This window comes from Myotis daubentonii, chromosome X, assembly GCF_963259705.1.
Source record: "Myotis daubentonii chromosome X, mMyoDau2.1, whole genome shotgun sequence".
In the NCBI taxonomy this organism is placed as follows: domain Eukaryota; kingdom Metazoa; phylum Chordata; class Mammalia; order Chiroptera; family Vespertilionidae; genus Myotis; species Myotis daubentonii.
In genome coordinates, this window is record NC_081861.1 from 48,594,025 (window position 1) to 48,621,100 (window position 27,076).

Below are 27,076 nucleotides of genomic sequence, written 5' to 3' on the forward strand. Positions count from 1 at the left end.
ATGTATGGCCTCTAAAGTTCCTTTTCATTCTGATTCTATGATTCCTTACTAATTTTTAAATCTTGGAGATGGAAAAGATGGTTGAAAAGATGAGCCCAGACAAGACACCCACCCTTTGTTTCAAAGCCAAAATGCCATAATGTGGGGATACTGGTGTGAGAAATCTGTCACCCAAGAACCAAATTGGGTGCCAATATTTAACTCCCTAATTCTCCTGGGTTCTGGCATTTTAGGTTGACACTTTCCTCTAGCTCAGTTTCCATCGTGGCATAGAAGGAGAGAAGACACATAGGGAGCTATAGGGAAATGTGAAGGGGGAGTTCTCAGAGACCACAGTTATAGAACTGCTTAGATGTTTCACAGAAATATTGGTATGGAGCCAGTGATTAGGAAGAGCACACATCCTTTCTTCTCAGGCCTCTCCTTGCTCACTTGTTCTCTCTCTCTCTCTCTCTCTCTCTCTCTCTCTCTCTCTCTCTCTCTTAATTACTCCCCCGCCCCCCAAAAAAAGAGACTTGGTGCAGACGGTAGTAATTTCAGGTCAAAAGGTTAGCACCACATTGCTTGGGAAAAACATAAAAATTAAAACTCTTATTTAAAACCCTCCTTTGTTTCTTGAATGAACTACTATTATTTGCCTGATTCTATGCTTACCTAACTTATTTTTATTTTTACCCAGATGCTGGGTATAACATGCATCTTCAATAACCATTGCCTTCTTGTTGTTTTTTTTTTATTTCAACTCTTACATTTTTGTGTTTTGTTTTGTTTTTCTAGATCTTGAGTCAGATCTTTAGATGTGAGAGCTAAAACAAAACAACTTGCAAATTGTGTTCCTGGAATTGTGTCTCAGTGAATGCCTCAGGAAACAGGACCTTGACTGGGGTACAACATAGTATTTTACAGGGGTCTGAGTATCCTGCAGAAACCTTTTGGTTGGCTTTTAAGAGCAAACATGGTTATTTGCTCTCCTTGTCACCCAACATTGCCAGACAGAATCTACACATCCCCATTGCTAGACATTAAGTAAGCTTCTTACAATGTCAGGGCATCAAACTCCATTCACCTCCCCCTTAATGCTCCTTTCTCTGTGTCCTTGGCCAAATGTAACCCATTTCTTCACAAAGCAATGTTTTCTTCCCTGTGCCCCACTAACCCCTCTTTCACTGCCACTCACTTGCTGAAGTCCTCATCATTATCATAGATCCATGTATAAGGGCCATGTCTGAAGACTAACCCACAAGAACTTTCCCAACACTTCAAGCTTTTTCTTGCCATGTCGTTTTTCAAGTAATGTCTATGTCTGCACTATTAACCCTGAGAAAACAAAGTCAGAAATCTATCAGACCCCTCCTATAAGTCCTATTTCTCTTTGGAAGGGAAAATATATTTCAAATGTGGCTTCCTGAGTTTTCCAACTTGTTGGTGGATGGATCTGGAGTGGGCATCCCGTCTGCACATCTGGCAGAGGCGCTTTCCAGATTTTCCTCATGACTCAGGATCAGTTTCTGACTGCTAGGCGGGGCAAAGTCTCCTGAAGTTTCTGCGAGTCACCTCCCCCTGTGAGCAGAGCTTGGTACAGCCCAAATAGTTTTCAGGTTAAGAAAGCCAGAATCTTTGTTCAGCCGCACTGACTGAACAGACTTTGTAGGGGTTACCTGGCCAAGAGCAGCAGCAGCAGCAGCAGCAGCAGCAGCAGCAGCAGCAGCGGCAGCAGCAGCGGAGGCAGCAGCAGCAGCGGCAACTGGGATAACTCAGGTGAGTAGAAAGGGAATTCACAAACTTATCCTGGAATTTTATTTGCTGGATAACTTGATGTAAGAAAGAGGTAAAGAAACTTGAACTTTATAGTTAATCAAAATCCACAGCTATCATTGTATGGTTTGTCTGGATAGAATGTGCATGTGTAATAGCAGTTTGGAAACTTCCAAACTGATGGATTTTTTTGATTAGTTATTTTGGGAAGGATGGTTGTGGTTGTTGGTTGTTTGACAATGAAATTTTTCTAGTGATATCTCTGTGTATGCATGTGTGTGTGTTTTGTCTTCTGTTCCCTGAAATCCCTGGTAAGAAAGGACAAACCTTCCTTAGTCAAGTGAGAAGAACCCAGGCTGATTGTCAAAGCTTCCTTCTAGCTTTGTCTGAACCACAGCTGTGGGCAAATTATTGAAATGCAGGCAAAATCTTGGAACCACACTGTGTACAAAAAGGCCTTTAAGCCCTGGAAGTGGGGTGCACAGGCTGTGCACTGTTACACTGGAGGGAGTGGCAGCAGAGGCTGTTCTGTTTGCACAGCCAGGAGTCCTCCTGTCCTGGTGACAGGTTGATCTTGGCTATTTTATTTTCAGCCCCTGGCCAGCCTGGTTTTGTTCTTCTCTAATTCTTGCTTTGGTTTAAATTTTAATTTGCAGCTGTGGTTCTATACTCTCCCACTGCCCCACCTCAACCCACGCACAGTATGGTCACTGGTGTTCTAGGGGCTTAATGGGACTACTTGGCCAGAGCGGGCAGGGGGTGGAGGGAGGGCAAGAAAGGATTAAATTATTGCAACTGAAAATTGGATGTGAAGATTTGGAACTTAAAGTTTGGTGAAACGCACATAGGAAAATTAAACAAAGTCTGTCACCCTAACAGTCTCTTCTAACTTCAGGATAAAGCATCCTGGTTTGTACTAATGTTTTCTTGAAATTTGGCTGTCTCGCTTAAAAACCTTTGTTGTGAAATTAAGAACCTTTTATAGTCTAAAGGAATTTTTTTTAAAGATTCCTTGGGGACTGCTAATTAACTCTTTTATTCCTCTGGCAGTTTGCATGCATGTACATGTGTATGCACATGTGCGCATGTGTGTGAATACTTTGGATTTGAATAGCATTCTTTATTAGCAGTCTAGGGAAACTCTAAAGACACTTGTGTAGTCAGGAATAAGTTAAAAAGTAGGCTTTTTGCATCCTTGGGTGTTTTCAGTTCCTAAATTAAAAACAGAAAAAGCCCCTTTGTGACCCCAAAACAGTGTTTCTTTGATTAGCCTTGATTTGAAATCATCTCACTTTCTGACAGTTTGCAATTCAAAAACAAAACACCTAAGTGCATTCTTCTAAGAAGAAGACAATTAGAATTTTCCAAAGCAATGTCTTGAAATTTCATGCTTGCATGCTTACCCCGCCCCCTTTTAAAGTGTGGTGAAAAGTGTCAGGAAGTCCTGGTTTTAGTGCTAGCTCTGTCGTTAACTATGTAACCTTAGGCAAGTCCCTTCACCTTCCTATAAAAACAAGGACTTGGGTTAAGTGATTTCTAAGAGTTCTTCCAGCATAATTCTATAAAAATTGGGATTATATTCTCAGAAGGCTATAAAATTAGACTTATAGGATGAGTTTATTTATCTAAGAGGGGGAAAAGGGGTAGTGGGGCAAGTCAGCCAAAAAGGAAGGGTGGAAAAGAAAGGAGATATTGAATGTTGGAGGGGCCATTTTATACTGGTCTTTTAAATGTCTTTGAGTATCTTATTTAAAGCATGTGATCAAATCTCCTCCTTTTCCACTAAGGACAGAAAAGAGATTGAAATTGCTAAAAAAAAAAAAAAAATAAAAAATCTTAATACTACTGTCTTACACTGCTTATCCTTAACAATTTAAAAATATTTCATGTATTTAATGTCATTAGATTTCCCCAATAACACAGTGAGGTGTATGGGGCAGCCATCATGTATAGTCTCATTGTGCTTGTGGGGAAACTGAGGGAGCTGTTATCTACACTAAATGGTGGTATTTTGGACTTGATTCTGGATCAATGCACCATTTCTCTCAATGCACCACCCCCAGGTGTGAGGAGAGGAACTGTTGATTGTGGCTAAAGTGACCCCACAGCTGTGGTTCAGACCTAAAGAGAGTTAGGTCTTCAATATTCAGTTTGCTCAGCAAAAATACCTTATTGTTTTTACCTCTGATTTTGTCCCAAGTATAGCGCAAAGCAAAACTGGGGAAAGGGAGAAAATAGCAAGGGCCAACACTTCAGAGCCATCCCTTCTCCCTCTCTCTCCCTAAAATGCCTTCTTTTACCCTCCCACAACAGAAGTTTGTAAATCACAAACTGGGTTCCTATATCAGTTAATTATCCTCTTTAATAAACTGAGTTAGATTTCACTTTTTAGAACAAAATCTGGTTTCTACCCTAAGACTAACCTGCTGGTCAAGAACAAATGATTTTCCTCTTAAGATTTTTGCCCAGCTTCTCAAGCATTCCAATCCAGTGGGTAACAAAAGCTTTCTCTCCTAACTGTAGCCTTGTGCTCTATGTGTCGGGCTCCCTCAACTTCCCCTGCCAATTCTCAACTTTCTATACTTTGCATCTACTCCTTCCACTTGCCTTGATCCACATGGACTTCTTCCTGCTTCTATCTCTTGGCAGTGGATCCTAATTTAAGTATTATTGCTTAATACTGTTATCTCAGTGCAAAACCCCACACTTGGTTTCACCCAACCATTCATGATACTTGTCTCAGGACACAGTTGTCCCTCTTAGATGTGCATGTTCCCTTTGATAGCTATTTCTTAGCTAGAGGCTTTTTTCGGGTTGATAACTTAAATCCCTAGATTTGATTCTGTTTACTGACTTTCTTAATATGTGGTTATTAACCTAAAGACTCTCTCTTCTTAACTGTTGGGTGTAGCAAGATGGCAAAGAAGGAACAGTCCTTCCTTCACTCTCCTACTCTCTGACAGGGCAAGTTGTTATGACAAACCTAACTTACAAATTTCTGGGTTTTCAAAAGTTTTCTGAGGGTTAGCTGATGAACCCTCGAACGTCAAGGGTTCTGATTCTCTCATGATCATCAAATTATGGAAATAAAACCCTTTTTAATATCCACCATGACAATAAATTCTAGGCAGAGTGTTTCAAAGTTAGGCATTATGTTTGCTTTGGAGGGTTTTCCTTAACTGAGCTAAACAAACAAACAAACAAACACCTTCTTCAAAAAAGGCAGTGACCTAAAGAAGCAGCGTGATGTGATGGAAAGCTGCACAGTAGATCTGGCGTTATACAGACCAGGGTTTGAGTTGACTTTGCAAGTTTCTAGCTGCCCTTTCTCTGAGCTGCCATTTCTGCAGATACAAAATAAAGGTACATACAATATCTGCTAAATGTAACTGCCATGAAGAGATCTTGAACTTAGATGTATATTTCAAACAATAACTTGGCATATAAATGTGAATTTTCTACATAAGGCATTCATCCATTCAACAACTCTTTCCTGAACAATGGTTGTGTGCCCAGTTTTGTGCCAGGCAATGAGGCAGCTTACAGTGTATATCTTGCATTTATGAAGCCCTTTCTACTTATTCAAAATACTTTTAAAAATGTTTTTATTGATTTTAGAGACAGAAGAAGGGAGAGGGATAGAGATGGAAACATCTATCACAAAGAAACATCAGTTGGCTGCCTCCTGCACGCCCCCCACTGGGGATCCAACCCAAAACCCGGGCATGTGTCCAGACCAGGAATCAAATCAGGGACCTCTCTCAGTTCTGGGGTAGAAGTTCAACCACTTAGCCACACCGTCTGGGCTTCAAAATATTTTTTACACTACCTATCTCATTAAGTACAGTGTAAGAAGGGCAGCATAGATAACCCCATTCTCCCAACGTGAAAATTGAGGCACAAAGAAACCAAGGTCACAGAAAATGGAACATAGTTGTACTAATACCTACTCAGAACAGGGGTCAATTCTACTCTGTAAGTATAATGGGACATGGGACTATAGTTGTACTCTAATGGATATCTATCAAAGTATAGGCTGATAGCTGCTATTCCTTACTTACTGGGATCATACTGGTTTTTTAAAATTGAACCTGATTTTCTTTGCAATTAATACTGCTTCAGTCTGTAGACAGGCCTCCTTTTTATAAGCATGATCCCCTTTGCATAGCCATTTGACTGAGTAGGAGGGGGACTGATGGGGCAGAGGACCTTCCCCAAAACAGGAAATACTCATTTATCCAAAATGATTAAGGACTAGGAAGTTCTGGCAAACTACACATTCTAATCACCCCAGAATATCCCCCATTTATAGTCCTCAGCCTCTGGCAACCTACCAAAACTTTTCAGGGAAAGCAAGAGTCACAGTACTGTTTGTTAGTTTGAACACATGCAAAAATTGGGGTCCATTTGTAACAGGCTCCACAAAGGAGCTTGAGCAAACATTCAGATTGGCTCTGATGCTACTTAATGGAAAATTATTACTGATACCATCCATGACTTCAAACACAGTGAAATACACTTTAATTTTAAAACATAAAAGCACAGTTAAATCTGATAACTGAAGGCATTTTTTTTTGTATTTTGCAGTGTCTTGTAGCATTCAATCTGAAAACAAACAAACAAACAAAACAAAACAAAACAAACAAACAAAAAAAAAACAATTGTTAACAAATAAGATTAGGGAAAAATTGTGGTTATTTCCAGCTTCTTATTCTTTGGGTTTAGGAAAATGGTAAGCTTGTTTATATATATTGTAGGTTGCTAAGAACATTAATTTTTTTTTACGTTTCTCAAATAGGGAGACTTCTTTACCAATAAGGCATTTCACTATAATGCTGAAATAACATGAAGCAAGATAGTAAAGAGGTCTGATTAATATTACACTTTTTATAAAATTGCAACTGCCAGTTTATTAAGTGGGTTTTGACCTATGTTATCTGCACAGATAATTTTTAAAGTGATAATTAGCCCTTTTTCAAACCTCATCCATTTTATAGCAGATACTCTATCATTATAATTTTTATTTTCAACCCTCATGTGATAATATAATATAAAAATTATTATCCTTAAAATATATTGTTAAATATTTGGTGCCATCTAAATTTCCCAAAACCCCCTCTTATCTACCATTGAATGTCATTAGCAGATCATTAAAATCATTGCAAATCTATCTTTGTGATCAAGCAAAGGCATTGAAAACCCTATTGTCAATTATCACCCTGAAGTTATTTAAAATCAAATTTGCCTTTCAAATTGTCCTCATAAAAACTAGTTGTTTGAGATATTTGAGTGTGAGGTATTCTAATACACATTGCCTAAAGAGCCACTATATTAATTCTCTATTTAGTCATGTGGGATTTTTTTTTTTAAGAAAAGAAAGCAATGTGTATTGCTATGGGATAAAAATCCAGAGTCCACCAAATCGGTGTAGTTGAATTTCGGAGTCTGCCATTTATCAAGGGCAAATGATGCACATTAGACTTTGAAGAAGAAGACACATAAAATCTTTCTATCTTTCCTTGTCTTTGGAGACCATCTGCTGAGCTCTGTTTCTTGTATTAGCCTTTCTGGCCAGTAATAAAAATGTAAAGCTCTTTAACAATAAAAGAGAAAGAACTGTGTAAAGGGGCTTGTTAGAAGTGAAAGGGGTTGCTTCTCCCCTCAAGCACAAAGTCTGTGGCCCTTCAGGACACCAACTTATTCCGAATATAGTAAAACACAAATTTAAAATTGCTTTTCGCTTTGAACTTCTTTCAGCCAGTGTCAAATGGAAGATTGCCCTTTAAATTGACTCACATTTAACTAACAATGTTAACATTTATTATCTATTTTTCCAATAATATTATTAAGACCCATATTTCCTTGTTTGATTAAGAAACTGAGACTCTCAGAATGGTTTAGGTACCTTACCCAAAGCCCCAAATTAATTAGTTGCAGAGCCTGAACGCTCCCCTCTGCCTGAAAATGGTGACTTTTCCATTAAAGTCAAACTTGAAGTGCCTACCTTTGGGAATAAATCATTGGGATGACTACCATTTGTCTAATCATGTAATCTTTAAAAGACTCGAGGACTTCTTCCTCTAATAACAATTTTTTTCTCATTCTAGACATAGTTCGACACTATGGGTCCTCCTCTGAAGCTCTTCAAAAACCAGAAGTACCTGGAACTGAAACAGGAATGCATCAAAGATGGTATACTTTTCTGTGATCCAACGTTTTTGCCTGAGAATGATTCACTTTTTTACAACCGACTGCTTCCTGGGAAGGTGGTGTGGAAACGTCCCCAGGCAAGTTTCTTTTTGCAATTTCTGTCTCCCTCTTTATTTTAATTATAACTACTTGGTCCACTGTTTCACTCACACAGTCTACTGCATGTAGACCAATTTAGAAGACAACTTTATTATGGGGAGTTTTAAAAATCTGTGTTTCTGGTTATAACTTGAGGAATCTTGAACCTCAGTCAAATTTTGTCAGGTTTAGTAATTTTAAAAGAGCAAAAAAGAAATATACCATTTTTTTCCTTTGGAAGTTCATTTGAGTAAACATGGTGACTCAGAAAACAGCTATACACTTTACTAAGTTGCCTATCACAGCAACTTTATGATAATCTCAGACCAATGCGAAGAAAATCTCCTTATCTGCTGAGCATAAATGAAAACTCTATAGAGAGAAGATGGAGCTTGCAATGGGAGAAGGAGGCTTCTTTGCTGCTGTTTGGATACCATCGTCTGTATCCTCCCACAATTAGCAAAGTGAGATTCAAGTAGGACTGCAGCTCTTTCACCACCTATTAATATGGTTCTTTGTGGAGCATCTGTATGTTGTCTCTGAAGCAAGTCTTTTTAAGCCTTCATTAGCCCTATAGGAGCTGGAGCTCAGTGCATAAAATGACAGGAAGATGGAGTCTAGAGAATAAATGACAACCTTTCTATATCTAAAGGGTGTTAACTGTATAGAAAGATATACTAGCTGGGTTCTTTCCCAAAGTGTGTGACCAGGAATATAAGCCACAGAGGACTGTTATGAAATACAAATTCTCGGATCTTCACAGTATCCTGAAGACTTTCTGATTCTATTTAATCACATACCTTTTGGGGCACTATTATTGACCCACCTCAGTTAGCAAGTTAAGGTTTGCCTTCTTTAATGAGCAAGCTATCACGCCTTATTTGCAATTTTCACAGCTTAAATTCCTAAATGTAGTTCTTACAAGAGCTACTTCAGTTTACGTATGTTGCCACCAGGTGGTGCCAAGATACATCAGCTAAGGCACTTGTTTTCTATGGGATTCAAAGGAGGTCTTTCTTTTTATTTATTTTTTATTTTTCAATTACAGTTTACATTAAATATTGTTTTGTACAGGCTTCAGGTGTACAGTTTAGTGGTTAGACAATTATATACTTTACATTGTGTTCCTCTTGATATTTCCAGTACCCAACTGGCACCATACATAGTTATCACAATTTCATTGACTATCTTTCCTATGCTGTACTTTACACCCTCATGACTATTTTGTAACTACCAATTTGTACTTCTTAATCCCTTCACCCTTTTCAAGTCCCCCAACCTCTCCCCTCTGGCAATCACCAGTTTGCTCTCTGTATTTATGAGTCTGTTTCAATTTTGTTTGTTCATTTATTTTGTTATTTGGATTCCACATATAAGTGAAATCATATGGTATCTGGTTTTTCTCTGACTGACTTATTTCACTGAGCATAATACCCTCTAGGTTCATGTCTCAGTTTTTCCCCATAAAGTACGATAGCCATTGAGAGTATGAGAGCTGGAGACGTCTCTCCATCAGAAGGAAGATTATACTTTTCCTGACTTTATGTGCCTCCAGTTTTTAACATTCCTGCAGATCATTCACCTGCAATAAAATCTGGGAAACGTGAGTAGAATTCACTAGCTATTAATTGAGTATGCAGAGAGGTAAGATTTCCCCCCCCAGAAATGCATGAAGAAAATAGAACTATATTGTCGAACCATGCCACTGTTATGAATGGATGACGATAATAAGGGGGACTATTCTTTTCTGATGCTGGATATAAAAGAAAAGAAATCAGTACGTCTGAAGTAGCTGAAATGGAGGCAGGGATTGGAGGAAGGTTTTTTCTGGGGGTTAATAAATAGAACAGACTTGAACATATTCATAGTCTAAGCAGTAAATAGTAAAGCAGAAGAGGTTGAAGATGCAGAAGAAAGAAAAAAAATGATTGATGATTGATAATTGAAGGAATGAATGATTCCTGGAGGAGGTGGGAGGAAATCCAATGGGAGGCAAAATTGCAAGCCAACATGAAGCCATTCCTCAGATGTGAACCAAGCCAATAGTGCTTCCTGTACTGGCCAGTCTTTTGGCACATCCTTCCTCCTTCTTGGCTAAGTCTTTTGCTTTCATATTCCAAATTCTGTGGATTGAATCCTAGGTGAATTAGCAGGGAAGGAAAAAACTTAATAACTGTGGCAATAGTCCATTTTGCCTGTGAGGTAAGCAATACCTCTTCCAGAGTGAGGGAATGTCAAAAAGAGAGGGTAAATGGGGATGGGCATAAAAAGAATCACCATTTATGGCATGCCTACTATGTATGGGCCCAGGTACTATGTTTAGAGTTTCCTATACATTTTTTCATTTCATCCTTATTTTCCATAGCTTAGCAAGGTAGGTATCTTAAAAATCATTTTGATATAACTTTTTTCTTGTTTAAAAAGTAAAAGTTGAAAAAAAAGTAAAAGTTGATACTGTATGTCCATTTTATGCATGAGAATACTGGGTCTTGAGCCCAGTTGGAGTGGCTCAGTTGGTTGAACATAGTTTTGCTTAGAGAGAAGATAAAAATTTGTCCAGGATCAGACTGTTAACATGCTAGAATTTGAGTCCAATTTTGACTGCAAAACCATTATTATTCACCAAGCTGCCATTTTAGGGACATAGAATTGTATGTCTCTTTTGCTAAAATATACAGTTCTCCAATCAGTTCTCCTCACTGTCCCAATGCTGTACATGATTAATTGATCCATATTATCCCTTTTGAGAGCATACAGTGAGTCTAGTCTTAGTTAAGCCCAAAGGGAGAAGCACTTGAAAAACATTCTATGCCAGCTTCTGTGCAAGATATACTTTCATTCTAGTTGAAGAGATGGATATTGAGTTATCAGAGAGTTAAATAATAAATTAATGCCAGATATAAGAAATGCTATTTTCAAGCATATAAACAATAAATCATGTAAGATTCTGAAGAAGGAGAGATTTTTGTGGATTGAAGTGGTTGGAGAGGGGGCCTCTTATGGAAAGTAGGGGAAAATTAAGGTTCTGGACCACCATCTGAGTCTCCTCAAAAAGGTTTGGTTTCCTTTTCAGTCAGTGTTGAGGCCAAGCCTGTGGTCAAGAACCACGTCAAAGTTCTCTGGCCTCCCATCAGGAAATTTGAGAGACAGCCGTGGGCCTCTCTGAATTGGCTCAGGAAGACCAGATGGGTAGTTGGCCTCATCCACCTCATTGGCAAGGTTGAAATCCTGGTTTGCAGAGTAGCTTACAGACTTCTTGTCCCTTGGCATACCACATAGCCACATACTCAACCAGGCTTATTTGGAAGTCTCTAAAATGGAAGAAGCATGATTATCCTGATATTTTCTCTTTCCTCTCCCATGTTGAAAATCTTCTGCCTTCATAGGCCCCCATATCTGTAATCACCACTGGTAATTGAAACAAGTAACACAAGTCAATCCCCACCATCTTAGGGCAGGATTGAGTTCCTCTTATTTCAGCTTATAGCTTCCTTGCTATGTACTAAGGAGCCACATTAGATAGAGTGTTTTTGCAATTGATCAATGCCCATACCCTTCAGAGGAAAATACTTTGCCTTAATTTCTCCAGTGGTTCCATGGCCCTAGTTTACTGGGTACACAGGTATATTGCTTGAGACATGTACTCTTGGATTTCCTGTACTCCTGGGTTCTCAACCTATAAATTCTTAGTGAATTCTAAAAACTGAGTGTTACTGAGTTACAGTGTGATTATAAGGCTGAAGGTAAGATTTTTATGCTGAAATTTGTTCACCACATTCCCACAGAAAATCTCTTCTCCAGCTTCCTCCAGCCATCCTCTCCTCTTACCCATCTCTGATTTTTTTTTCCTGGATGACTTATACTCAGCTATAATAGTCTCTTATAGAAAGATGCATCTAATCTCAACCTGAAATGGAGCAAAGCTCATGGGAATTTGCATAACCAGCTGTAGGAGAAGCAAGTGCACCTGCACAAGATCTTCTGTGAGCTCTTCTGGACAAAATTTGAGTTCAGTTTTCACTATCATTGCTCTTTACCACATCTCCCACTAGGTAACACTTTCCACTGGGGCCATTTCAATACATTGGATGGGAAGAGGGTGGTGAGGTTCTGGATTAAAATAAAGAAGATAGGAATAGAAGAGAAAGGTTGATGAGAGGAGACATTAGAAACAGAGGACACAAGTCTAGGTGATAATTTGCATGTGAAGGAATGGTAAAAGAAGAAAGACTTCTCCCTTTTCTAATGGAAATTGCCAACATTCAGCTGAATGTAACTCCTCTGCACAGTAGTTTTGGCCTCAACTGTTCATAAGTTTATTTTTCTTTCCATAGATCATGACCCCCACCACCTGAGTAGTCCTGAGTATTTTCCACTGTTAACACATTTGAAGATAATTGAATAGGCCTATACTTTCCATCTATCCTACTTATTTTAAATTCTGCTTAAAAGAAAAAACTTTAACAGCTTTATCAAAATGCAATTTATATACCATAAAATTCACCTATTTTAAGCATACATGCATTGATTTTTTAGTAAATTTACAGAGTTGTGCAAACATCCTCACAATCCAGTTTTAGAACAATTGCATCATCCCAATAAGATCCCTTGTACACATTTGCAGTGAGTAAACACCTTCTACCCCTAACACAAGCAACCATTAATCTACTTTTAGTTTCTATCTAGATTTGCCTATTCTGAAAAATTCACTTAAAATGGAATCATAAAAGTAGCTGACTTCTTTTGCTTAGCATAATGTTTTCAAGGGTCATCTATATTGTAGCATATATCAGTTTGTTCCTTTTTGCTGCTGAACGATATTCCATTGCATGAATATATAAACTTTTCCCAATAAAGCAGTTTGGGGTTTATATATGAAGTCTCCTAACAGACGCTTGATGATTCAAATTTTAAAAAATATTATGTTGTGACTTGGTTGTCTAGGTTGGAAGTGGAAGTTGAGCTTAAGACCTTATTCCCGGGTCCCATATTCAATTTCCTTTGGAGGGGTTAGAAAGGAAGGGAATGTTTCACTGAAGACAATATCTTCATGCAGAAGCAAAACTCCTCCACAGCTAAAATGGACTTCTTGAGAGACTGGTTCAACAATGGTTCTTGCACCTAGGTTCATCTATCAACGTCCTGTCTGCAGATGGTTCAGTATTCTAAGGCTAATATAATGGCACCTTGGACTAGCTCACAAAGCCCACAGGTCCTGAATGGCAGCCCTGAACCTTCTGGGACTACTTAGAGCCCCAGATTTAGTCATAATATACCTATTGCAGGGCTGGCCTCACTTGTATTTACCATGCCACATCACCCTAGTATTGGTTTTAAAGTGTCTCCACTTTTTAAAGTGTCTCTGTTCTTCTGGTTGCTAGTTTTCTAGGCAGGCATTTATTTTAATCAATGTTTATTGTCTTCAAATTGTACCTGTGTTAAGACAAATTCTAGAGATGTGGATGTGGTCGGTGCAAAGAGAGCCACATAGAGTGCAGGGCTCCAAGAATTTTAATTGCACGCCTCTCTAGCCCTCCCAGAGGTGCCTGGCAAGGGAGATTATGTGAGGACAAATGGGAGGGTCTCTCAATGCTCAGCTAAGAGAAGATATTTCCAGAGAAGCTGCTTTTTTTTTGGAAGGCTTTGGCTCAGGCATGGATATACGAAGGAACCATTCCTGGCTTTACTTTTAGTTCTTGACTTCCTATTTATGTGTATTTTCCCCATAAGAAATTATTTTGCCTTGACAAAAAGCCCAGTTCAAGGATCATGTTAACTATGCCAACACAGCTGGGAGCCATTAGGAGCTCAGCAATCTTCCCTCCCTTTCAAGCCACCCAAATATGTGACTATGTGAGCTGTCACCTCTCCCACAACTCCACTCCCTACTACTTTTAGATTTGCATTGGCTCATTACCCTTTACCCTTTCTACCTCCTTAGTTGCTTTCTAGTTTTTTACTTCCTTAAAGAGGTAGAAAATATGGCTTAGTAATAATCTGCTCCCATGTTTTACATTGTAATGCTGATATACAGAATAGATTGATTCATATTTAGTATATTAAATAGAGGAGATTAAATCTTATTAATGAGGTTTAGCCTGTACCCAAAAGTTAAGATATAATTTAAGCAAGTGTTTCAGAACAATTGAGAGCTTTTGTTTGTGATAAGAAAAGAAGTGTAAAAAAGGGGTTGATGACTGAAAGAGGTAGTTGCAGTTCTGTCCCTTGAAAAGCTACACAACATTATCCTTTATGTGGTGCCCATTGATAAACCTAAAGGCAAAAGGATGTAAAGGATGTACCAATTAATGTGTTGGGTTCTTTCTCTAACTGTATATGGTTTTAAGAACTTAAAACTTCAATGCTAGGTCTAGTTACTAGCTGGATGATTAAAGGGGTACGTAACTGCCCTTCTCTGAACTTGATTCCTCATTCGTATAATAAACAGGTTGACTAAATAGTCCCTAAATTTTTTTCCAACTTTGAAAATCTATAGACTTCTAACTTATCATATTTTAAAACCCAATGTTAAATAGCCATCCTTCATATATGAAAAGTGGTGAAGTAAACCTGGGTCATGGGCCAGTTTACAAGGGGAAATGGAAAGTAAGGTGGGCTTGTGCCCAAATATATATTCTGCCATGAATATATTTAGCTTTACACACACACACACACACACACACACACACACACACACACACCATATATGTGTATATATATATACACATATATACATATATGCATACACACTTATATATGCATATATATCAGGACTGGTAATATATATTACCTAGGTCCTCAATTTAACTTCTATTTACATGTCTTTTTGCTCATTTATGTGACCTTTTATGTATTGAATAGAAGTTGACATGCCAAAAATGTTGGCTGAGCCTAGATCTCTAGTGTGAAATGAAAGCCTTGTATAAATTGAAGACACTGTAATGTAAGTCCAATTACTAATAAACCTAGAAAATAAAATTTGTTAATGATCTAAAAGATACTTTTTCACATATCAATGTTTACTGTACTGTTTTTCCATGCTAAGAAACTATTGTATGCATCATTTAAGTCTGAGAAATCATTGTATAACTTTACATCTTGTGCAAAATAAAATGCTAACACCTGATCCAGAAAGAAAAAACTCTGCTTAGTTCCAACTTAGAAAGGGCAAAGAAACAATAAGAGAAAAAATATCAGGATATAGTTCATCCAACACACCCACTTTATGTTCATTAAGTGAAAAAAACAGGCATCTCCCATCCCACAAAAAAATAGTATGGTAGAAGTCTTTCCTAAGACACAAAAGTAATGATGAGACACCGGACATGCATTAAAAACCACACACAGAAAATCCAAAGCTGACAACCCACCTAACCTTCTCCTTTTGGCAGAGGGACACCCAATTAATCTTCAGTTTGGACTTGTCCTTGCCCAGAATGCTTATTCCTTTCCAGAGTTATTTTGGCTTTTAAAGAATAGATGGAATGTTTCATTCTGTAGACCAGACTCTTCATCAAGGAAAATTATGTCCATTAAAAAAGAGGTTTGAGAATCAGAAAAATATAGCTGTCTCTCTTTAATCATTTTAAATGAATATATGTCTAGATTTCTTTCCATTTGAGACTTGGATTTGTTTTTGCTGGGTAAGCAGAATGTCAAGGTACTGGCGAATGGCCTCCTCTAGGAAGCTTTCTTCATCTTCTCAAGACTTCACTGGTATTTTCTGCTTTTTAACTATGCAAGTGCTGATCCTCTGAATCACACAATCATGTCTTCAATTATATGGTGTCACATATGCAGCTATACCTTTGTCCATGCTTGTCTTTCTACCCATGATGTTTCCATATCCCTCCATTGCCCAACTGCCTAACTCTAATGGTTCCTAAGGCTTCAACATGAGCATTCCCATTCCAATTCAATCTACTCACCAGGGAAACTTTGGGGTCTTTCATTTAGACAGTGATTATACTTTGAAAATGCCTCAACTCTGTCTTCATTACATTTTGTTGTAATTGAGTTATTTGGGTCTCGTTTTTCTACTCACAGTGGGAATGGCACTGCTGATGATACATTGGGGAAGACACACACACACACGAACCCCTCCCAAATGTTGCTCCCACTCTATCCAGGTTCCCTCATAATAGCCATTGTGATAATAGAGTGTATGTTGAAATGCTCCTGTGACTGATCTATTAGTGTTGCTGCCATCTATATTTATCCAAAAATGTGGAACAAATTTAATCAACTTTCTATCTAAGCACAATTGCTTCAGAAAATCTCTTCCTGACAAATATGATCAGAATATAATGAGCTAAACCTTAGTTCTCCTCTTTAAAAGCTCACTGCTGAGCTGAAAACTCTTCCAAACTCCAGTGATAGCAATGTCTGAGAGCCCAGACCAGTACATCTCATCCTGTTTCATTGTATTCTCTCCTTCCATTTCTCTTGCCACTTCCTATCATTACCCTTTTTCTGTGTCTAGATGATCTACTGCTTTGTAGGTTTTTTGTTGTTGTTGTTTTTACTGCTTTGTGTTTTTGTCCACAGCCCCCAAATTTCCCTTTGTTTCACCTGTGTAAGTTTCACCTAAGTCATCTTTCAACCCCACCTCTTCTATCCTTCCTAGCTCAGCTCACTTTGGCTCTTTGGAAAGACTTTCCAGACTCTAAGAACCAATTGTTATATCCACAGGACATCTGTGATGACCCCCGCCTGATTGTGGGCAACATCAGTAACCACCAGCTGATCCAAGGGAGACTTGGGCACAAGCCAATGGTCTCTGCATTTTCCTGTTTGGCTGTCCAGGAGTCTCACTGGACAAAGGTATTTCTCCTTCTATGGTACCTTACTCAGTTTCCACCTTCTTGTCTTCTTTAATAATTTCAGTAAAAGTCAACTTGTAATTTCTAGATTGTCTAGTTCTTAAAATCAGAGTAATAACTAGGTAATTTTTTCTATTTTATTATGAGATTTTCCACAAATACAGGAAACTGAAAGAATTTTACAGTAAACATCCATATACACCCCCATTTTCTACCATTAAGGTTTTAGTCTATATGATTTTTCACACATATTTGTTGATCTTTTTCACTTGCAGTATTTTGACCCATATCTCTGCATACTTGTATTCTCTGTACCAACTGGGATATAAAGCTAGGAGGGCCAGGAATAACCAAAATGTGATAAAGACTGAAATAGATCTTTGAAAAAGTTATCATAAATTATTAAGACTAAAACATTTCTGCCCTAGCTGGTTTGACTCAGTGGATAGAGTGTCATCCTGCAGACTGAAGGTTACCAGGTTTGATTTCAGTCAAGGGCACATGCTAGGGTTGTGGACTAGATCCCCAGTAGGGGGCATGCAGGAGGCAGCTGATGGATGACTCTCATCATTGATGTTTCTCTCTCTCTCTCTCTTCTTCTCCCTTCTTCTCTGAAGTCAATAAAAATATATTTTTTAAAAAAGAAGAGTAAAACATTTCTTTGGCATTTAGTTAGAATTCAGGGCAATGAAGCGTTGACTGAATTTGGGACAAATTAGAGCATTTTCTTTAGAAAAATAATTTTAGTAGACTAATGTGTAATTGTATAGAAATGGAGAATTTTCTAAATGTGATTTTACTCAAGTTGTAGATGGAATCTATATTCTATAGAATCTACATGAAAACTCTAGGATGGACTTTCAAAAAAATGAAACCACAGGAGACCTTGTATTTTGATTGAATTTAATTTTAAAAATGCCTTGTTTATTTGACTAAACATGCAACTATGGATATGTCTGTATAGACATTTTTTATGATCAAATTTGTAGATTATTTGTGGGAAATAATTTAACCCCTAACTGGCTGTCCCCAGTCACCCTCTGTGTATTCAGGACAGACGTGTTAATATTATCCTCAGCAAAACTGAACCAGGAAAGCAACAGTTGTAGAAAATATATGCCCTACCTGGACTTCCCAATCTAGATACAAACCAGATGTAGTATTTAGTGTACTTCCTGTTGCCACATGAATTTGTTGGAAGTCAAATTTAATTTCAATATTTGGATATAGTCTGGTGAATAACAGTTTATTGAATATTCTTATATTTCCAGACAATTCCCAACCATAAGGAACAGGAGTGGGACCCTCGAAAAGTAGATAAATATGCTGGGATATTTCGCTTCCGTTTCTGGCATTTTGGAGAATGGACTGAGGTGGTGATTGATGACTTGCTGCCCACCATCAATGGAGATCTGGTTTTCTCCTTCTCCACCTCCATGAATGAGTTTTGGAATGCTCTATTGGAAAAAGCTTATGCAAAGTAAGTAGTAGGTGTTGATGAACACATGAGAAAAGTAAGGTCACGTATTCCCTTGGGAATTCATTCTCTCCCAGCCCAAGTCCCTTAACTTAAATTGGGTAAGATCTGAGTCAAATCCAAGACATTGTTTTGGGCCTTGGATTGGCCCTAAGAAATCCTAGCTTAGAGAGCAATCAGATGTTCTTGTTTCTATTACCCCGCTACCTGCTCCTAGATGTCCCTTCCTGCTGCTAATCAGCAAATAATATGGCATTAGCCTTCAGTTTTCTCCTTGTCTAGTATTTACCCGTAGAAAGAAGTTTCTGCATGGACTGTCCTTGAAAAACATAGCCTAAGCCTATAAATCTCTGACTATAATCTCAAAATAACTTTCATGCCATACCTAGAGAAAAGCCAGATGGTAAAGGTTAGCTGGGAAGAGACTGTTCTAATTCTTGGGACAATATGTCCTTAACTTGGAAAAATAGCTTTACAAAGATAATTTTGCATATTTGTTCCCAGGCTTCTTGGCTGTTATGAAGCCCTTGATGGTTTGACCATCACTGATATCATAGTGGACTTCACTGGCACATTGGCCGAAACTGTTGACATGCAGAAGGGAAGATACACTGAGCTCGTTGAGGAGAAGTACAAGCTGTTCAAAGAATTGTACAAAACATTTACCAAAGGAGGTCTGATCTGTTGCTCCATTGAGGTTTGTATTCACCAAAAACAACTACTCTTTGCCCATTTCTGACATAGGAGACTACAAAATTTAGTAAGGAATATCACCCTTACTGCAGAGATTCATGAAAAGCCATTATGGGACTCAGAAAGCTAACAATCAATACACATTGATGGCTTTAACTTTTTATCCTGTTGTCCTTCTGAGGGGCAATGCGGCATTCAAGCTGATGTAAATAGCCTCTGCTAAATTATGCCTTCTGTCTCTGTTCCTGGATGTTGAGGTTATAGGTTTTTTGCTCAAGGAGTAAGCCAACTGCACCAAATTTTAATGTTGTTCATATTAGTGCAGTACTGTGGGTAGTTTAAGTTTGAATTGTTTAAGTGATTGTTATATTAAATTCTTTATTTATTTCCTTCACTTACTTTGTGTCATGTTAGGTGTTTGGATCAAATTTCTATCTGCATAGGGAGAACTAGCTTCAATCATACTTTGGTAAACCAATCAAGGAAGAGGAGGAACCAGGTCTTGTGTCTCCCAATTATTATGCTCTTATGTACCTTTCTTTGCTGTCAGTCTCCCAGTCAGGAAGAACAAGAAGTTGAAACTGATTGGGGTCTACTGAAGGGCCATACCTACACAATGACTGATATACGGAAGATCCGTCTTGGAGAGAGACTTGTGGAAGTCTTCAGTGCTGAGAAACTGTACATGATTCGCCTGAGGAACCCCTTGGGAAGACAGGAATGGAGCGGCCCCTGGAGTGAAATGTGAGTGCCATTCCACTTTGCTACATCTTGAAAGCCTTATAGTTCTCCCAAACCCATTCCTTCAAACTGCTAGTGGGCTGTCAATGCTCAGTGACATCTGCCAGCTCTTCTTAAGTATGGGGTCTCTGACCTAGCCAGAGGTGAGATAAAGCAGGCCTAATCTTCATGCATTCTGTTTCTTTGGCATACTGCTTACTGTTGCTATTCAATGGCAAACATAACGGATTGTCCTTTTTTTGATTATTTGCTTTTAGTTCTGAAGAGTGGCAGCAACTGACTGCAGCAGATCGAAAGAACCTGGAGATTGTTATGTCTGATGATGGAGAGTTTTGGTGAGGAGAGATTTTCTGTGCTAAGGGAATTGTGGCTTCTACATGGAACTAAAGGGGTAGGTATTAAGTACCATCTTATTTTTTTCCTGTACTCTTTCTATTCAGGATGAGCCTGGAGGACTTTTGCCGCAACTTTCATGAACTGCATGTCTGCCGCAATGTGAACAACCCCATTTTTGGCCACAAGGAGCTGGAATCAGTGGTGGGATGCTGGACTGTGGATGATGATCCCCTGATGAACCGTTCAGGAGGCTGCTATAACAACCGTGATACCTTCCTGCAGAATCCTCAGGTTTGAAATCAATTGTTTTTCCTTGTCTCCAAGTTATCAAGGCAATAAGAACCCAGGCCCACCTTGGAGTATTCCTTTGACATAAATTATTCCATTTGCAGGCATTGTGTAATATTCATCAACCAAGATGCCTAGAGATTGGCCCAGATGCTGGTAAAAATGGCAAACTGTGTCTCTGGAGAGATATACCTTAGAAACATTATCAAGTCTGAGCCCTCTCCTCTAGCTACCTCTCTCCTGGCCATATTGCTTAGTATGGTTCTTTGACACCCGCACTTCCTTCTGATGTTCCCATATTGGATAGAAAGGATCTTCTCCCAGACACTTTCTCAATTAATTTTTCATTTCTTTTCTGCCCAATTGTTCTCTTTTGTGCACATTTAACTATACATGTTCTCTTTGTCATAAAGGTTATTCTTTTGAACTTAATCATTATGTCTCTAGAACCAGGGCATTTCCCCCAGGATTTGAATGCCTATCCTGTCATCTATCCCTCATTACAATGCTAGTACAGGTGATATATTAGTGTTCAAGCCTAGGAATACCCCAAAGCAAAACATCCAAACATCCAAAGCTTGAATCTATAGTAACCTGGATGGTTTTATCCCCAAATGTGCTGATGAGCTAAGCCACAGGCAATAAGATTTCTGAATGTACTGCAGCCTTACATGGGTGTGTATTTTCTTTGCATTGACCTCATTGATAGGCATTAAGGTTGATGGCCTAATTTACTTGACTCATACTTTTCTCCATCCCTTCCATTTTTATTGTCCCTAAAGAAAAGAAACCTCCTATTACTCCCTCCCTACACCTCTGTTTACAATCTGGAAATGTTTTAAGTATCAAGCACATAAACCTAGCTGAAGAAATGACCCTTTTGACTTACTGTTAAGTGTCTGTACAAGATTGACCTTTGGTGGCCTTGAAAGCCTATGGTTCTGCATATGTTTCCTGTTTTTTGCTAAAGGGGGGTAGAGAAGGAGGAAGGGAGGGAGGGAGGGGAGAGAGACAAAATGAAAAAGAGGAAGAGAGAGAGAGAGAGAGAGAGAGAGAGAGAGAGAGAGAGAGAGATCTGATGCCTTTTAGTTTTACTTCACATTGGCACCATGATTTCCCATATGATGTTTGAAAAGTCTTTGGCACAGGCCTGTAGCTTCCTAAAACAGTCGTATCAAAACATTAATTCTCAAGGAAGTTGATCCAGCCCTTCCAGGAGCCACACATCTGCCTGGCAATAGGAGGTTAGCCTAGGTGCCGTGGTCAGTAAACTGACGCTCGCGAGCCACATGCTGCTCTTTGGCCCCTTGAGTGTGGCTCTTCCTAAACCTTAGGAGTACCCTAATTAAGTTAATAACAATACACCTACCTATATAGTTTAAGTTTAAAAAATTTGCCTCTCAAAAGAATTTTCAATCATTATACTGTTGATATTTGGCTCTGTTGACTAATGAGTTTGCTGACCACTGGCTAGGGGGATGCTGCACTGTTAGTTTAAGTTAAACCAGAATAATTTCTGTTTTTATATATTCTGAAATTTTCCTGTATATAGCTTTTACTAATAAGAGGACAATAATAAAAACAAAAACACCCAAGATCTTACCAAGAAATTATTAAAACAAAGCATAATACCTTTGGCATCAAATGGATAGGCATGAAGTTATCTCTCACAATACATGCTGAATGCCATTGGGAAAAACAAGTATTATTATCTACACTTATCAAGTCAATGGATTATCCAAGGCCTCTTTGTGTGGTCAGTGGCAAAGCCTAGAGAATAACTCAAGTCTCTGCTTTCCAAAGCGGAGTTTTCTTCCCTGAAATTTGAGCTGGCTTACCTGAAATGGAAATGCTAACTAAGCTCCTTGGTGGACTCTTTCCCTTAGTACATCTTCACTGTGCCTGAGGATGGGCACAAGGTCATCATGTCACTGCAGCAGAAGGATATGCGTACATACCGCCGCATGGGAAGACCTGACAATTACATCATTGGCTTTGAGCTCTTCAAGGTAGGAATGTGCACTTGGAGAAGAGAGAATGATGACTAAGGGAGTAAAAATTAGGATGGCTTGGAGTTAGGGGAATTAAGAAATGTCCAGGAATAAAGGAAGCAGAGGACCTAGTCCTAGGATCTTCCAACACAAAGCTATGACTTGAGTGGAATGGAACATTTCATTCAATTTTATTTCCAGGTGGAGATGAACCGCAAATTTCGCCTTCACCACCTCTACATCCAGGAGCGTGCTGGGACTTCCACCTATATTGACACCCGCACCGTGTTTCTGAGCAAGTACCTGAAGAAAGGCAACTACGTGCTTGTCCCGACCATGTTTCAGCATGGCCGCACCAGCGAGTTTCTCCTGAGAATCTTCTCTGAAGTGCCTGTCCAGCTCAGGTTGTTTCCTTGGCCAGCCCTGTGAACTCTAATTCTCTGCTTTGCCTCCAAAAGAACAGCTTGTTCAAATTATATTTAACTGAAATGATGGTGGTAGAAATATATTTTAAAGTGGGGTTATGATAAATTCCCCAGTGGGGGATCTGAACTTGAAATCTCTGACCAGCTATTTAAGGGGAACAGGCCTATAGCCTAACATTTTCCACTTATATTTTATCTTCTGTTCTCTGGCTGACTCTCTCTTCTCTTAGACAGCTGGACCTCCTCACTGTTCCTCTATTATGTTCTAGTGCTGGGTCACCAAAGCTACCTTTTCACCCCAACTCTCACTTCTTTGATCTTTATCTGCTGGTCCTTAAAATAAGGGGACAGGAAAACAGTCATAAAATATAAGCCATGTCTAAGGAAAAATGAGCTAGGTCACTCAGTAGTTCATGTTTTTTAGCAACAATGTCTGCTTTGGCAAGACTATCTCCTCATCAAAAAAGGACATTCAACATCAATAATGTGTCTTCTCTTTCATGTTTCAGGGAACTGACTCTGGACATGCCCAAGATGTCTTGCTGGAATTTGGCTCGTGGCTACCCGAAGGTAGTTACCCAGATCACTGTCCACAGTGCTGAGGGCCTGGAGAAGAAATATGCCAATGAAAGTAAGATCTGCAAAGGTGTCTGGGAAAACAAAATTTAGTTTCAATTTTTGCATGTGTGGTTAGAAAAGATGGTCACAAATGATTCTCTCCAATCTTATTTTCAGTCTAGACAAGTCAGGATGGCTTTCAACCATGGCAAAATGGAATGTAAACTATGGGAAAGGCCTAGATAATATTTATTTTATATTCCTTTATAAAGTGTATGTAAAAAAGGAACCAGGAACAAAAGTGCTGGGTCGTTCTGGTACCCCAGTGTTATGCTCAGTGTCCCAAAATGGACTTAGTGATATAGTGTCTTAACTATCTGGAGAGAAATTTAATCATTGTCTTAATAACAAATGTAACTTTGTTCCAGCTGTGAACCCATATTTGGTCATCAAGTGTGGAAAGGATGAAGTCCGTTCTCCTGTCCAAAAGAATACTGTTCATGCCATTTTTGACACACAGGCCATTTTCTACAGAAGGACCACTGACATTCCTATTATAGTACAGGTGAGAATGTGAATAGGGACCCCCAGGGTGGCTCATATTTAGTATTGCACACTAGACTATCCCAAGTGCCTCACATATGTCTAGAATACAGAGCAAGGGTTAACCTGGGTTTTTGTTTGTTTGTTTTGTACTGAAAGGCACTCCCCACCAGGAATAGACACTGACTTCCTTATTAATCTTTATCTTAAATAGCCTCTTTTCCATTTATTTCATTATGTGAAGAAGCCCTCATGATCTCAGGTACTGTAAAAACCCGTAAGAGAAAGCATACCCCTGTTCAGATTATCCTGAACCTACTATGTCAGGAAAGACCACTACAGTTTGGTTGTTCTTCTGACTTAAAGGCTTTGCATCACTGTTACAGGTATCGCCCCCTCAGCCAATGAGGTATCAGGAGAGAATTTTTTTAGTTTTAAACAAACCTTTCTAAACTTAGCATTAGGTTCTAGATGCCACTGGGAAAAGTCCAATCTCACAGAGGGTTACTCACCTTCACTCAACTTGTCTCTCCAGGTCTGGAACAGCCGAAAATTCTGTGATCAATTCTTGGGGCAGGTTACTCTGGATGCTGACCCCAGTGACTGCCGTGATCTGAAGTCTCTGTACCTTCGTAAGAAGGGTGGTCCAACTGCGAAAATCAAGCAAGGCCACCTCAGCCTTAAGGTTATTTCCAGCGATGATCTTACTGAGCTCTAAATCTCCAGCTCCAGAAAAACCTGACAGCTTTCCACCCTTTTATTTTCTGTCAGATGCCAGATCTTATCTCAGATTCATAATCTTTAAAAAAAGAAATTAATAGTAATTAACTTTTCCTTTCTTCTGATAAGTTCCCCATACCTCCCGATCCAAGTAGCATCAGTAGCTACATAACCTATATACCTCCAGCAGCTGGACAGGGGGAGGTGACAGTCTTATCCAGAGATCATATGGATGTTTGCCAAGAAATATCTCTGGAGCTTCCGGGGGTGAGATTTAAGCAGGACAACAACAGTTTGGATAGCCTACAGATGTCTTTGCTGCTTTCAGGTGCCCAATATATCTCCTCTGTAAAGCATGTTGAGGAAGGAGGAGAGGTGATCAAGGCCAAGCTGGTCTAGCCTGACATCCCTGCTCCTTACTGAACACTACAAACAACCCTGCAGCATTGTATTCCACAGCCAGAGCCTGCTTATAAGTCCCCAGCCCTTACACCACCATCACCACCACCGACACTCCCACCATCACCACCACCAGTATCACTACACCATCATCATCACCTCTGGAAAGTGTAGTCTTGCATTAACCTAAGTCACCTCCCATAGTAGGTTTTACTTTCATGTTGAGGAAGCTTCCTTGGTGCTTAATCAAGAGCTCAAGTTCAGTGAGGCCTAGATAGTGGGAAGGGCCTGAGCTCCAGCTCAGTGGAAGCCAGCTGTGTGCCACAAGAGGGAAAACGGAAGAAGCTGCAGTGGGAGACAAAGCCTCTGTCCCCCACCCATCCACACACACACCTACACTCACACACGCGCATTTGGGCGCGCACGAACTACCATTCAGGCCGTCAGTGGGCAAGAGGAAGAATGTATAAGTACCACACACCCTGAAAAGATAAGAAAATTCATCCAGGCATAGTACAGCCAGTTTTGGGCCCCTGACTGCAATGTGAAACCTCCTGCTGCTGCTAGGTTTACAAACAAGCCCATTGTCCTGTGCCTCCTAATATCATTGGTACTGAAGATCCCATCTGAGGCCTTGAGGCTTTGGTTACAACCCAGGCCCCTCAAGCATTTTTCTCAACTGGGAAGCTTCACTCCCTGAGGGTGTTTGTTTGCCCTCATTTTTTCAGTACTTCTACAGAATTTTCTCTAGAGTCAGTCATTCCAAAATGTTCTTCCCTCCATCTCATCTATCAACATTCTACCCCTCCTTTAAGGCCCAGCATAAATGCCACCTCCTCCATGAAGCCTTTCCTAAACCCCCAAATCCCCACTTCCAACAATATTTCAATGCTTCTGCAATGTTAAAAAAAAAAACCACATAGTTGTAGTACCTAGTGTAGTCCAGCACGTATTCATTTAAAAAATATTTTGTAGAGGTTTTTTTAGCTTGCTCATTTTCTATCATATTTTTCAGCCTGTGTTACTTCTGCAGTGCCTTCACTACACTGTTTTACATAATCCAAACCACAATAAAGTTCAAATTCAATAAAGTGACCAGTTTGACTTGATTTGATGGCAAAGGAGAGATGGCAAGAGTGGCCATCTGTTGAGGCTTGTTTTGGAGCCACTGGAGGTCGGGTGGGATGGGGTGGGGGTACTTCTTGCAACCTGAGCCAAGGTACAATTCTGATGGATGCAGAGGCATTGGTTGTATTCTGAAGGTACAGTACTCCATCCAGGTAGGGATAGGGGGAGGTGGGAAAATGGAAAAGGGCGCTCTTCTATTCCATTTTAAGGAATATTTGGGTAGTATTTAGGGTTACATGATTTTGAAATGCCTCTGGGATTGGATTCAAGGTCAAAGACACTGTGCCAAATTTTTCAAGGGCAGACCTCTCAACAGGAAAAAATAACAACCTCTCCCTTTCAGTACCTCCCTTAGAGCTGAATAAATGTGAATACTTCACTCACTTGCTTCCACACTCAATTTGCCATTTGCCCATCTTAGAATAGGCTATGGGAGAAGCTCTTCTCCTTTTTCTTGAGCACTGCTTCCTGACAGGAAAGAATGTCCAGGCAGGGGAGAGGTCTCTGAACTCAGTAGAGCAGTCTTCAGGCACAGCCATCATTCCCTGTCCCTTCAACACTAGCCTAGAGATGACATCTTTAATACAGGTGTAGAGCCTTGTCAGAAATGCAGTATCCAATACAGGTAATGTAATAGTTCTACATGGTCACCAGATGGCACTATGATATTACAATTAACCTCAAAGAAACTATACCCCCGCCCCCCACCTTTTTTTCAAGATGAGTTTTCCTCAAGTAAAAGGTAGAAAAGAAAGGGAACTAACACTTTTTGATTATCTTCTATGTGTCAAACTCTACCCTAAGTGCTTTATATATGTTACTAGAGGCCCAGTGCACAAAAATTTGTGTACTCAGGGGGAAGGGGGGCCCCTAAGCCCGGCCTGTGACCTCTTGCAGACTGGGACCCCTCAG

At 39.4% G+C, this 27,076-nt stretch overlaps 1 protein-coding gene across 1 annotated transcript; it reads left to right on the forward strand.

Moving 5' to 3' along the window:
- Positions 1-1,601: 1,601 nt before the first annotated feature.
- CAPN6 (calpain 6) lies at positions 1,602-26,121 on the forward strand. Its single transcript, XM_059678945.1, has 13 exons — positions 1,602-1,758; positions 7,863-8,042; positions 16,735-16,866; positions 18,137-18,345; positions 18,847-19,039; positions 19,586-19,779; positions 20,034-20,111; positions 20,217-20,403; positions 22,287-22,409; positions 22,593-22,795; positions 23,326-23,447; positions 23,803-23,939; positions 24,453-26,121. Exons 2-13 carry the CDS (start codon positions 7,878-7,880, stop codon positions 24,633-24,635), a joined length of 1,926 nt encoding a protein of 641 aa, XP_059534928.1. The 5' UTR covers positions 1,602-1,758; positions 7,863-7,877; the 3' UTR covers positions 24,636-26,121.
- Positions 26,122-27,076: the final 955 nt, after the last annotated feature.

Coding starts and splice junctions, on each gene's coding strand:
- CAPN6 (XM_059678945.1), top strand. CDS start 7,878: ATGGGTCCTCCTCTGAAGCTCTTCAAAAACCAGAAGTACCTGGAACTG. Junction 20,112..20,216: donor TCTGATGATGGAGAGTTTTG/GTGAGGAGAGAT, acceptor CTTTCTATTCAG/GATGAGCCTGGAGGACTTTT. Junction 20,404..22,286: donor CCTTCCTGCAGAATCCTCAG/GTTTGAAATCAA, acceptor TCTTTCCCTTAG/TACATCTTCACTGTGCCTGA.